The sequence below is a fragment of the Muscardinus avellanarius genome (assembly GCF_963383645.1).
Source record: "Muscardinus avellanarius genome assembly, chromosome: 8".
Taxonomy (NCBI): Eukaryota; Metazoa; Chordata; class Mammalia; order Rodentia; family Gliridae; genus Muscardinus; species Muscardinus avellanarius.
Genome location: NC_137794.1, coordinates 14,967,982 through 14,981,124, shown reverse-complemented (window position 1 = coordinate 14,981,124; position 13,143 = coordinate 14,967,982). Strand labels below are relative to the sequence as shown.

The 13,143-nt window shown below is 38.5% G+C and overlaps 1 protein-coding gene across 1 annotated transcript in view; it reads right to left on the bottom strand.

The window, feature by feature from the left end:
• The window catches only part of PRIM2 (DNA primase subunit 2), a gene marked incomplete at both ends in the record, with an annotated part of 291,802 nt that overhangs the window by 241,817 nt on the left and 36,842 nt on the right, over window positions 1–13,143 (bottom strand). Inside the window, one exon of the mRNA XM_080700663.1 lies at window positions 813–908. Coding sequence (XP_080556789.1) covers window positions 813–908 — 96 coding nt within the window. The remainder of the gene's footprint in view (window positions 1–812; window positions 909–13,143) is intronic.

Below are 13,143 nucleotides of genomic sequence, written 5' to 3'. Positions count from 1 at the left end.
TTTTTTTTTGTTTGTTTGTTTGTTTGTTGGTGGTACTGGGGGTGGAACCCAGAGGCTTTCTACCTCCGGACTATACTCCCAGACCTATTTTATATTTTATTTGGAAACAGGGTCTCACTAAGTTGCTGAGAGCCTCACTAAGTAGCTGAGGCTGGCTTTGAACCTGTGCAATCCTCCTGTCTCAGCCTCCCAAGCGCTGGGATTACAAGCGTGCGCCACCACGCCTGGCTCAAAGAGGATTTCATGCAAAACAGCGACTCACACAGAGTGATGGAGCCAAGCTGGAGATGCAGGGCAGCCCTGTACCAGGCACAGGAGCCCAACCAACACACGCAGTTGATTCCTTTAACAGAATGACCTGTGGTGGGGAGCTGAGCTCCAGCAGAGTTAGGGGGTACTGTAGAAGACAGCCCAGCACTGAATGTTGTCTGCACACCCTTAGTGCAATGGGAATATGTTCTGTGCAGGAGAAGAAGGAGCTGTGGTGAAGAAGGGCTAGACAAATATTACCTAAATACACATAGCAAATCAATGTGACGTATTCAACAGATCATGGGAAATACTTTTTTTTTTCTTTTTTTGTGTGTAGTACTGAGGATTGAACCTACTGGCATCCTACATCCGGGCTACACCTCCAGGCCTATTTTTTATTTTTTATTTTGAAACAGGGTCTCACTAAGTTGAGAAGGGACTTACTAAGTAAAAGAGGCTGGCCACAAACCTGAGATCCTCCTGTCTTCGTCTCCCAAGTACTGGGATTACAAACGTGCACTACCATCTGCAGCTGGAACATATTTTAAATGTTTACATACCTTATAAACGGACTCCAGTTCCAACTGAGTCCCGCTTAAACTTAGTGATGAGGTAATAATTTCCTCTTCTCGAAGATTCTTTTCTTCATCACTTATCTAAAAGGAAACACATTTTATACTATTTTAAAATTTTAAAGTCCTCATTCAGTTTCAATAAAATGTTTTCTTGTTCTAGTGAATAGTCTATACTTTAATAAAAAATTTTAATTCCCCAATATCTCAAATATTCATATTATTACTATATCCTTATTATCACTAATGAAGGCAAAATACAGAAGAAAATTAAAATTTCATACTTTGAAATGTTTCTCTTCGAATTTCTGAAGACAAACATCAAAAGAACAATAGTAGAGAAAGTATTATAATAACTGGAAATGAATTATAATAAAAATCAGGTTAATACAGACTAAAAATGAGCACTGTTCCAATTTAAGAGTTGATTTATTAGAATACCTATTGGAGGAGGAAAATGGTTCTTCTATTCCTCAGTTTTCAGCCATATGCAACTCACAAAGACAAAGCATCACGGAAACAGAACAGCTGGCTGGTTGACAGCTGTCTCACCACTGTGTGAAGGTTCAAAATGTCTGCTCACCCACTGCTTTATGAAGGCTGAAATACAGCACCGAGGATGCAGTTTAGGTGGGTTGATCTACAGATTACTCAAAGTCAATGAAGGCTGAGAACTATGCATGCCACCTGCTGGTTACTGTGCTAACCATTTTATATACTATCATTTAAAATCCTACCAACAGCCCCACAAGTAGGATCTCAGCTTTACAGCTAATTAATGTGAGGAGAAATCAAACTGGATTACTAAACCCCACTATGTCATGTGGTCCCCAAATATTACTTTGCAGGCGAGTTGGACAACATGTAACATCAAAAGCAATGAAAGACAAGATCATTAATTGAAAATTTCCACCTCAATTCCTTCTTGTAATGAACATGATATAGAAACTGAGAAGCTAATACAACTGGCCATGAAAAATCTTAGAAGTAAGATTTAAAAGGTGTCAGCACACAAATTACATAGACTCAACACTCATTCTGGAGTGTTTAAATTGAGGTTTAGCAATAGCAAATGTTTCACTGAGCGCTAACATCAGATTATTCTGCTTCAGTGTTGGCTTTGTTTACCTATATGTGTGTTGACGTAACTCTCTACCTAATTGACTATTTACTTCTTACTCTGCATTCTAAACAGGAAGTCCTTTGAAACTCATATAGAGAACCAGACACACACTGTAGATAATATCTGAGAGGAGGTAGCTATGTTTTAGGTCCAATTTTCCAACCAAACTATAATTGTCAAATAGCAATTTCTAAAGGAAGAAACCGGTCAGGGAGATGGGGTAAAAAAAGAAAAACACCTCCATATCTCTTCACACTACAGTTTCTTATTGATAAAATGAAAAAAAAAAATAATAACTATTTCCTGTAGCTTTTGTCAGGACTAGAAAAATTCAGTATGTAAAGTTTGAAGCCTACCAAATAGCACAAACTTAATAAATGGTAAATATTTATTGTCATCTGTAATGGACATTTTGATTAGTATCTGTTTTCTGGCTTTGTTCCTGAATAACAAAGTAAAACATTTACTGCATCAAAGGCAGTTTCTATATGCTTGTCATGTCATTACATTGATACAGGATTTGATCTTTAGGGGGGTATTCAAAACAGCTGATCACATCAAGCTAGGTCATTACTGCAACATCTCACAGTCAATGTGCACGGTGCTTCACAAAACAAACATCTTCCTGAAAAGAGATGAATGGAATCAGAGTGATGTACACTGCTATTCCAAAGATTCGTGACCTTCACTTTGATGAAAGGTCAGTGGGCCACACCCCTGAACATTTGAGCTTTCAAGAGATGTTGCGACTTCCGGGAAGATGGCGACCGAGAAAAGTGGGGCTTAAGAGCCCCGCTAACAACAAACCTCCATTACCACAAAATCAGCGCCTTTCATAGCCAGAAAACACCATCACCAGTGAAACAAAAAATCACCAGGCTCCAGAGAGAAAGCGGACTGAGAACAGAGCCACAGAGGAGATAACTGGCCTATCGCCCGAGGACGCGGCAGACGCGGCGGCAGCAGCGCCATACTGCCGGCGAATTCACGGGACGGCTACAGCAAGCCGAGGTGAGCCACTGCGGAACAGCCAGGCGGGATTTCTCCGCGCAGAGAGCATCTAAAGTTCCCAGTGGCCGAGCTCAGCACACGCTGCAGGGATTCAGAGTGGAAACCAAAACCAAGAAGAAAAACACCAGCCCCACAGCCGAGGGCGTAGCAGCGGCGCCATATTGCCACCGGCGGCAGCAGCAGAGAATTCAACGAGTTCAGTACAGCTACATCTGCGTACTCAAGAACAGTGAGTCAAATTGCGGGCCACAGAGGAGAAATCCCAGTACTGTACTCCCTGGGACTTGACCCAGTGGGGGAGGGGCGGTGGCAGAGATATCACACCATAGGAGAACTTGCAACCTGGCACCCCCCACAGTCTAAAGCAGCCTCTATCGACTCTCTGGGTCGGAGACTCTGTGATACAACCCAGTAAAGGTGTAGTGGGGTCTGAGATACTACTGACTCGAGATCCAGAGCACCTTAAGTGAAGTCATAGTGACCCAAGGGAAGAACCCAGAGAAGGCACAAACATCCGAAATCATGGGAAAGAGGAATAATACTGGAGCAATAAATGCCCACAACCCCACAACATCAGAACCCGATAAAACTGAAAATCAGAGATTTCTAGAAGATCAAATCAGGAAAATAACTGTAGAAATAATAGAGGTGCTTCGAAAAGAACTCAGAGAGAGCCAAAAAGAGATAAAGGATGCAATTAATGAAGTAAAGGCCTCAATTCAAAGCACAAACAACCGATTAGAACACATGGAGAACAGAATCTTGCTCTTAGAAGATGAGCAATCCAAAAATGAACGCATAGTTTCTAATCTAGAAAAAAATATCCGACAGCAGGAATCTGATATTGAAGAAATATGGGCCCATTTTAAGAGAGCTAACCTAAGAATAATTGGAATAGAGGAGGGAAAAGAAAGTGAAACCAAAGGGATCAACAATCTCTTCAAGGAAGTAATAGCAGAAAATTTTCCAGACATAGAGCAAGAGGTCGATATGCAGGTCCAGGAAACGTATAGAACTCCCTTTAGACAGGATCGGAGAAGAGGATCCCCACGCCACATAATTGTCAAAATGACCAATGTGGAAGCCAAGCAGAGAATCTTAAAGGCAACAAAAGCAAAGGGCCAAGTGACATTCAGAGACAAACCAATTAGAATCACTCCAGACTTCCCAAACCAAGTTATGAGAGCCAGAAGGGCTTGGAGTAACATATTCCAAACTCTGAAAGAAAACAACTTCCAGCCAAAAATTTCCTACCCAGCAAAACTTTCTATCAAATTAGAAGGAGAAATAAGAAGCTTCCATGACAAACAGAAACTGAAGGAATTTATGTCTTCAAAACCAGCACTAGAGAAAATACTCAAAGAGATTAACTACAAAGAAGAAATAGGTAACACACTCCAGAACTAGAGAAACAAGATTTTCCATCCAACAAACAACTAAGATTGGTTATTTGTGGAGATTCATTATTTATGTTAGTCTTTTACCTATCTCTAAAGGGTATTGTTTGCCTTTATTGTTGTTAATTTTTAGGATTCCTAGTTGGAATATTAATACACCTTCAGATATAGCATTTGGAAATATTTTATCCCATTCTATTAGTAACTGTTAACTCTGTGTACATTGTCTTTGTATATACAATTTTTTTTTTAGGGAGTTTGTATACTCCTCTGTTGCCTGTGCCTTTGAAATCATAACCAAGAAATCACTGCCAATTTCAATGTTGTGAGGTTTTATGACCCAGATTTTCTCCTAAAAGTTTATAGTCTTAAGATTTATATTTAGGTCTATTATCTATTTTGAGTTAATATTTGTATATGGGATTAGGTAAGGGTCCAATTTTATTCTTTTCCATGTAATTATTATTTTTTAACAATATTTAGTTAAAAGATTAATATTTCCACCACCAAATGTTCGTGGAAACCTTGTCAAAAATAACTTGACAATATAGGGAAGAATTTAGCTCTAGGCTTTTATTTAACTTCCATGGTTTATATATCTGCCTTTAGAATAGTACTACACTGTTTCAATTATTGTAGCTTTATATGGTTTGAAATCAGAAAATATATATCTCCTAGCTTTGTTCTTTTTCAAGATCGTTTTGGGTACCTAGAGTCCATATTCCATATTAGGATAGATTTTTTTCTGAAAAATAAATATATAAATATATGATAGTTTCACCTAAAAAATAGAAAAAAAATATTCTCTGGTAAGAAAGAAAGCAAAAAGAAATATTGAAATGTTATCTTTAAGTCATCAAAAGCTTGGTATCAGACAAATGAAACTGTTATGTGAGATTATCATTTTTAATTTTAGATAAATTGCCATAATACTAGATGTCAACTACTAAGCCAAGCATGGGAGGGAGGGATAGGGAGAGAATGGGGTGGGGATTGGGTGGGGGCTGACTGGGAAAAGTGTGCATGTATGTCTACAAAAGTATGTATCCTACTATGATGTATGAATACAGTGCACCAATAAAAATAAATAAATTAAAAAAAAAAAAAAAGAGATGTTCTTGCCGCCACCACCCACAATTCCCCACCTCTCGATCCACACTCAACCACCCAAGAATCATTATTGCATGGATGTTTCAGTGCTATGTAGGATAATGGTAGTTTTTGTTTTGTTTTGTTTTGTTTTGTTTTGTCAAGCAAAACTTTCAGTAAAGATCTATTTCCATATTTTATAATTCTGTTGTTTTACATGCTGCCTTGCCAGAATTAAGGATTTTAACTATGTGTATCTTTTTATTTTTCGTATTCTTCATCAAACCAGGGACTAGAAGAACCTCCTGCCTGTCTCATAAGGATGCTGTCATAGCAAAAACTAACACAAATTTATTCCCTTCTCTTTCCCTCCACTCTGGTGAACACCTCCTCTCAGGGAATACTGCTCCCCAGTATTCAATACGTCCAACTCATAAGCCCTTCTGGCACCTCACGAGGAAAACTAACCATCCAAAGTCTTTGGTACAATAACTGGGACACAGTCCAAATCTAAATCTTGTCAGCACTGTAACCTGCACCTTCCTGCGACTGCCCACAGTGACTGCCACATCATAGGGCTGATCCAGACGGCGCTGGCTTCGATCCCTGGCACGCCCTGCCCACTCACACTCCACTCGTGTGCCCTGTCCCCAGTCACAGCACAGTTGACAAGCACGCCCACCCACATCCTCCCCCTAATCGGCCCCTGCTTACACTGCCTGCTCACCCACTCCAATATTCTAACCACACAGGCTCTCTGGCTCCAAAGTCCCTTCTTTCTCAGGCCTTTTAACTCTTCCTATTTTCAATTCTCTTCTCCCAAAATACTTTGACCTCCAATTATACCAACCAACCTGTGATTCCTGTAATACCCTGTGACATTACCTCTGTGATGTCACAAGTATTTCCCAGATCTAAAATGTTCTTCCGTACCTTATGTTTTACAGGAAAACTTCTATGCTGCTAAAATATTATCTCTGCAAAGTTTTCTCAGATTTTCTCAGTCATCATTACCCCCACTTTATGCTTATACACATCTGTCTGCCCAAACCACAGTATTATAGTATTTATGCACTATGCTATAGAATTTATATTTCCCTCGCTAGGATATGAACTAAATATAGATAAATGTGCTATACGGCTCAGCTGTAACCACAAAATATGATAAAGTGTTTGCTGACTAAAATATACAAACTATGGAAGATAACATTATTCAACCTGAAGATATACCAAATATGGGTGCGTTCTAAAAAAAACTGTATAATAAATTCCCAAAAGACTAAAAGCTATCAATGAATGGATTTAATATATAATTCATCAAAATATATAAACAGATCATTGATATAAGAGGAAAAAATATTCACATATGCAAAATGATATTTAGTTCTGCTAGAATTAAAGAGCGCTTAAAAAGTTACTATAGCATGTCAACAAGTAATAGCTCATTCTAGATTAGGGGACTGTGATAGAAGTGGCAGAAACACAAAGAATTAAAAAACAATAGAACATAAACAAAACGATAAAGTGGACAAAACCACACCTGGGAGAACATAACAACAGCCTTATCTTAATAAAACAGTTTTTCCTCACAATTTCTCCAGATGAGCACACGGGAAGTTAAACAAATGAAACCATTGTTTTCTATTAGTTGGTCAATTTAAGAAAGTATTTCACCTTAAATTAAAAAAAAAAAAATCTTAAGACCATCCTCTCTCCAGCCCAGTAACCCATCTTGACGGCGCCAGAGACTAAAAGGACAGGTGGGGAAGAGACACAGTTTGCGGCACCATCCCCAGGAGCACGGCGGCAGATGCTCCATCTCTGGGACTATCAGCAGCTCCTGAATCCTCAAGCTATTCAGACCGTCCCCCACTAAAAATAATAAAAACGCTAGACAAACCATTCAAAAATATATTCACTTGAGAGCATTAAACAACTGAAACACAATGGAGCTTCCGGGCTACATTCTGAAAAAAAGCCTGAACTCAGGAAAGCAAAAGCCACCTTTGACCTGAAGACATTAGCCACTGCCATCCCCTGCTTCCGATCCTCACCAAGAGTTAGGAGCTGCCAAACAGCCGTACAGGACGCCTTCCCTCCATTAAAATGAGGCTCCAAAGAGCAGTATCTTACGGGGAAGTGACCTTGAACCAACCACCATCAGCAGGATGTAGGGGTGCACGCCTGTAATCCCAGGAAGTTGAGAGGGTGAGACAGGAGGATTGCAGGTTCCAATCCAGCCTCAGGAACTCAGTGAGACTCTGTTTCAAAATAAAAATAAAAAAGGACTGGGAGTATAGTTCAGAGGTAGAATAATCCTGGGTTTAATCCCCAGTACTGAAAAAGAAAAAAAGAAGGAAAAAAAAAAAAGAATCAACCCACTTTCTCTCTTCCAACCACAGGAAAAGTGAAGAGCAGGCTGTCTTTACACTGAGGAAAAAACAAAACCACAGACTTGGGAGGCTGAGACAGGAGGGTCACAGCCAACATCAGCAATACAAGGCCCTCCTCAACTTACGAGACCCTATTTCAAAATAAAAATAGAATTGGGGGTGTAGCCCTTGGATTCAATTCCCAGTACCAAAAAAAAAAAAAGAAGTACAAACAACAGCAGGAACAAACCAGAGATTTTAAATCTTTGCTTTATCAGTGTAACCAACAAACATTAAAAGAAATAAAAATCCATTAAAATTAGCAGATCTAAATGAAAACTTCTATGAATTACAATAACCAAAATTTAAAACCCACTGAGGCTGGAGATACAGCTCAGGAGTAGAGCACTTGACTAACATGTGTGAGGTCCTGAGGGTTTGAGCTCTGGCAACACACATGCATAAAAGGAGTAGAATTAAAAAAAAAAAAAAAAAGAGTAGAGAAATATTAAACTAAAAAAACAGTCCAGAGAAATAATCTGTAGTTGAGAAAAAAAGGAACAAAATAAAAACAAAGGAAAATGTACACCTGAGATAAGCTGTGAAAAAAAAATAAAAGAAAATAAAATCAATCTATGATACATTTGATTGGAGTCCCAGAAAAAGAAGAAAAAGAAGCCAGGTATGTATCCCAGCATTCAGAGGCTGAGACAAGAGGATCAAGGTTCATAGAGAGCCTCAGCTACTACTTAGTGAGGCCTTTTGCAACTCAGTGTTTCAAAAATAAAGAATAAAAAATAAAGAGACACTGTTTCAAAATAAAGAATAAAAAGTAAGGATGGGGGTATAGCTCGGAGGTAGAAAATCTTGGGTTCCATCCCTAATACCACAAAGAGAGAGAGAGAGAGAGAGAGAGAGAGAGAGAGAGAGAGAGAGAGAGAGAGAGAGAAAAGTTCAAAAGTAATAATGGCCAAAAACTTCACAGAACTAATACAAGACGCTAATGAACAAATTAAGAAGCCCAGTGAAACCCAAGCAAGATAAATAAAAAGAATTCAATTCCCATATATACTGAGTGTTTAAATCACACAGAAGTGATTATTTAGAATATCTTAAAAGGAGATTAGGAGCCTGTGGCTAGCTGACCATCAAAGAAGCAGCAGTTAACAGCTGACTTCTCAAAAGCAAGAGTGAAAGCCAGAAGACAGTAGAATGATACAACAATGTGCTAAAGGAAAAGCAGCTGTCAGTGTAGCGTTCTATACTCAACAAAAATGCCTTTCAGAAGGAACGACATCCCTTTTCTTTTTTATTTGGGAGAAAAGGCATTTGTCATCCAACCTATCCCCCTACAAAATGTAAAAATTCACTTTAATGCAATGTAAGAAGAGCTGGACATTTAGGGAAAGATGAACACTTAATATTTTCCTGCATATCTCCTTTATACTCATAAACATGTTTTTATATTACCAAGTATCATGATTCTTCAGGTAGATGAGAAGATCCAAGGGTGACGGACCGTTTATTTATATTCTTTGTTGGAATTCCCACACATACTATATGCATACTCATGCTTTACCCAATTTGGGAAATATTTATTGACTCCTGGTAACAGTTTATAAAGACTGAACTTCTATGATGATAATTCGTTTTTACCCAAACTTTCTTGGAACTTTATTTCAATGGTTTAACAAAAAATATTAGATTAATAAAGTCTCTGATCTTATATCATTAAGCCTTATAAACATTTTTAAGCAAAACTTTAATAAATGGCTAAGTATGCTTTACAACGAAACATAAGTTTACTCCCTACTTATACCTGTTTCCCTATGAATTAAGTTAATCAAGTCTTTGAAATCTACAACTGTTTCTTTAATTCCAAACTATTTATTTCAAGCATTCAGCTAATTGGCAGACTGTCTATTTCTTCACACAGTTTTCTGTTACTGAGCTTCAAATTTTCCCCTTTATGACATCTCCCTTATGTTATCTTCCACAATAACCTTTTGGTGTACAATTAAAGGTCTCCCAAACTCAATCTTCTTTAAAGTTCCAACTGGCAAATGTCTTCCAAAAAGAAACAAGAGAAAGTAATTTTGTTCTCCCCTATTTTTACAATACAGTCCAGAAGAAAACTGTTCAACATTATTTGGATGTAAGTTTTTAAACTATGTAATACCTTAGTCACTTTCAAGATCCCTGGAAAAAAGGCAGCCACAGTCTGATTCATGAAATATATAAAAATTGAAGTCTTCCAAGTCAAAGCAGTTACTAGAAGCATGGCTTTACTGAGCCAGGGAAGAAAGGTAGAAATTTGAGAGTTAACATAGACCATTAGTGTAGGCATGTTTACCCAAGCAAGCAGAGAATGAAATAAGAGTAAGGAAAAATAACGTCAGAAAAATAAATTGATTGTGATTTTTCCCATGTACACTACAAGAAATCAAATATGCCAGGTGTTACTAAATATGTGCCTCTATCACATATTTCAAGTTCAAATAGATGGTAGAACGCTAGTTATTTTTTGTGCCTGGGATAAAGGGTTGGAAGGTATTTAGTCCAAAAGATGCTCAAATACACATGTCTGTAGCTAGAAATATTAGAAGTCAGCTTTATGGCTTTGACAAAGGTGTCCTATTTGTTGATCCATTCAATACTTGCAGTTCCTCAGAAAAGTATTCAGACTCCAAAGTTGCAGCTGGCGCATGATAGTCCATCCGTCAGAATATCTCTGCTGCCTCCTTCCTTCCTTCTTATCTTATGAGATGAGAAGCAGTGTGACTGGTCAGGTCCATGCTGTCTCTGCAGGTCGCCCCAAGGGTAGCAACACCTTTTCTGTTTCATAGCTCCTACCCCTGCATTGAACACTGAGCAGTCATTCCTGCATTCTATGCTTTTTCCTGCTCTCCAGACCATCCGCATTTCGATGCAAACCGTCTATAAAATGCAACATGAGACTGCACACATATAAGGCATGTATTAATGTTGCTTCTAAAGGAATAGTATTTAATATTTAATATTGCCTCTAAAAGACAGCAGTAGCTTCAAAATCTCTATGTACATGCACTGAAGAATAGGATTCCATTAAAGATGCTCTTAGAAGTAGATTCTGCTTATCTTAAAAATATGCTGAACAGCAAGTACACATTCTCTACATTTTTTTATAATCTGGGAGTACCTTGGTGGGGAAGGAGCTGAAAGATTAAATAAAGCCCAAGCCACTTTTTTTTTTTTCCAGTACTGGGGATGGGACCCAGGGTCATTCTACCTCTGAGCTACACTCCCATCCCTATTTCTTAATTCTTCATTTTGAAACAAGGTCTCACTGACTTGCAAAGGGCCTCACTAAGTAGCTGAGGCTATCCACGAACCGCAATCCTCCTGTCTCAGCCTCCCGAATGCTGGGATTAAAAGTGTGCGCCACCACGCCCAGCTCCAAGCCACTTCCTGACACCAGCAGGTTACGAAGCGTTACCCCACCACTTCATCACATACCCTGCATCACACATTTATCAACCTCAAAGTCCACCAAGAGCTTCCTCCCCGTGGTTATACCCCAAGTGTAAGCATTCTCATTCATCCATGATTCTTCTGTTCCTTAAGCAGAAGGTCATAATAGCTTCAGAAGTATCACCAACACAAAAGAGTTTGCATTAGGCCTATCTGCCTTACTTCCCCAGATTTATGAGAGAGGTTTGGCTTGGTGTGTGTGTGTCTATGTGTGTGTCTGTATATGCCTGTGTGTTTGTGGTTCTAGTTTTCCAATAAAAAAATAATTTCCACAGAGTTTCCATATGAATTAAAATCTCCCCCTTACCTACCACAATCCAAACGCCATATATCAAGAATAAATAAAAGCATTAAATGTCAGAAATAAAAATAGGATACAAATCCACAACTATTTCAAAAGTGCACACAAAAATTTAGTTTATTTTTATTTTTGGTGGTACTGGGGGTGGAACCCAGGGGCTTTCTACTTCCAGGCTATACTCCCAGACCCAGTTTATATTTTATTTGGAAACAGGGTCTCACTAAGTTGCTGAGAGCCTCACTAAGTAGCTGAGGCTGGCTTCGAACCTGCGTGATCCTCCTGTCTCAGCCTCCCAAGCGCGGGAATTACAAGCGTGCGCCACCACGCCCGGCCACACAAAAATTTAGAAACATGTATGATGTCGATAATAACATATGATTGCTTTTATTGATTTATTTATATCTGTCTACTTACAGAAATGATTTTTAAATCTCTCATAGGAGATACACAGAGCCCTGAAAATACTAGGTAGTCACCATTCTTAATTGAATTGAATTTAGCAAGTAGAAAGGGCTACCTGCAGTCTCTGCTATGAAATATGCTCATTAATTTGGTCTACCTTAAGTTTTGGCAATCTCTGAAAAGCTAAGAGCACCATATAAAAACATAAATTATATTACCTCCTCCTTATTCCTTAAACTTCATACCTTATCACCTCACGTTTCCTAAAACATATAAAGCTGTTTTCAGAAGACCTCAAAAGATTCCCAGAGTCCTGGCACATCTCTTCTTCAAAATAAAAAAGCCAGCTGAGCGTGGTAGGGCATGCTTATAATCTCAGTACTCGGGAGGCTATGACAGGATCACAGGTTCAAGGACAGCCTCACCAACTAAGCGAGGCTCTCGGTATGTAGTTTCAAAACTAAAAATAAAACATGACGGGGGTGCAGTTCAGAGGTACCCAAGTACCCCAGTACCACAAGAAAGAAAAGAAAAAGCCATAAATTTCTTAGCTAAATCTTATTTTTTTTTTTTTTAACAGTACTGGGGGTAGAATGCAGGGGCATTCTACCTTCGAGCTACACCCCAGCTAAATTTTTATGTGTACTTTTGAAATAGTTGTGAATGTGTATCCTATTTTTATTTCTGGCATTTAATGCTTTCTATTTATTCTTGATATATGGAGTTTGGATTGTGGTAGGTAATTCATATGGAAATTCTATGGAAATTGTTTTTTATTGGACAACTATAACAAAGAATAATATTTTTATTCTTTATTTTGAAACAGGATCTCACTAAGTTATGGAGGGCCTCACTAAGTGGCTGAGGCTGTCCACAAACCGCTATCCTCCAGTCTCAGCCTCCCGAATGCTGAGATAACAAGCATGCGCCACCACGCCCGACTTTAGCTAAATCTTTTTAAGCAGCTGTAATTACCAAATTGAAAGATGAAAACATTCATCAACAATTTTCCATTTCTGTCCCTTTTAAATAATCTGAAATCTGAGTTATCTATTTACCTCATTATTGGAATTTCACTTCCAATATAACTAACATAGTCTTGTGTTATTTCATA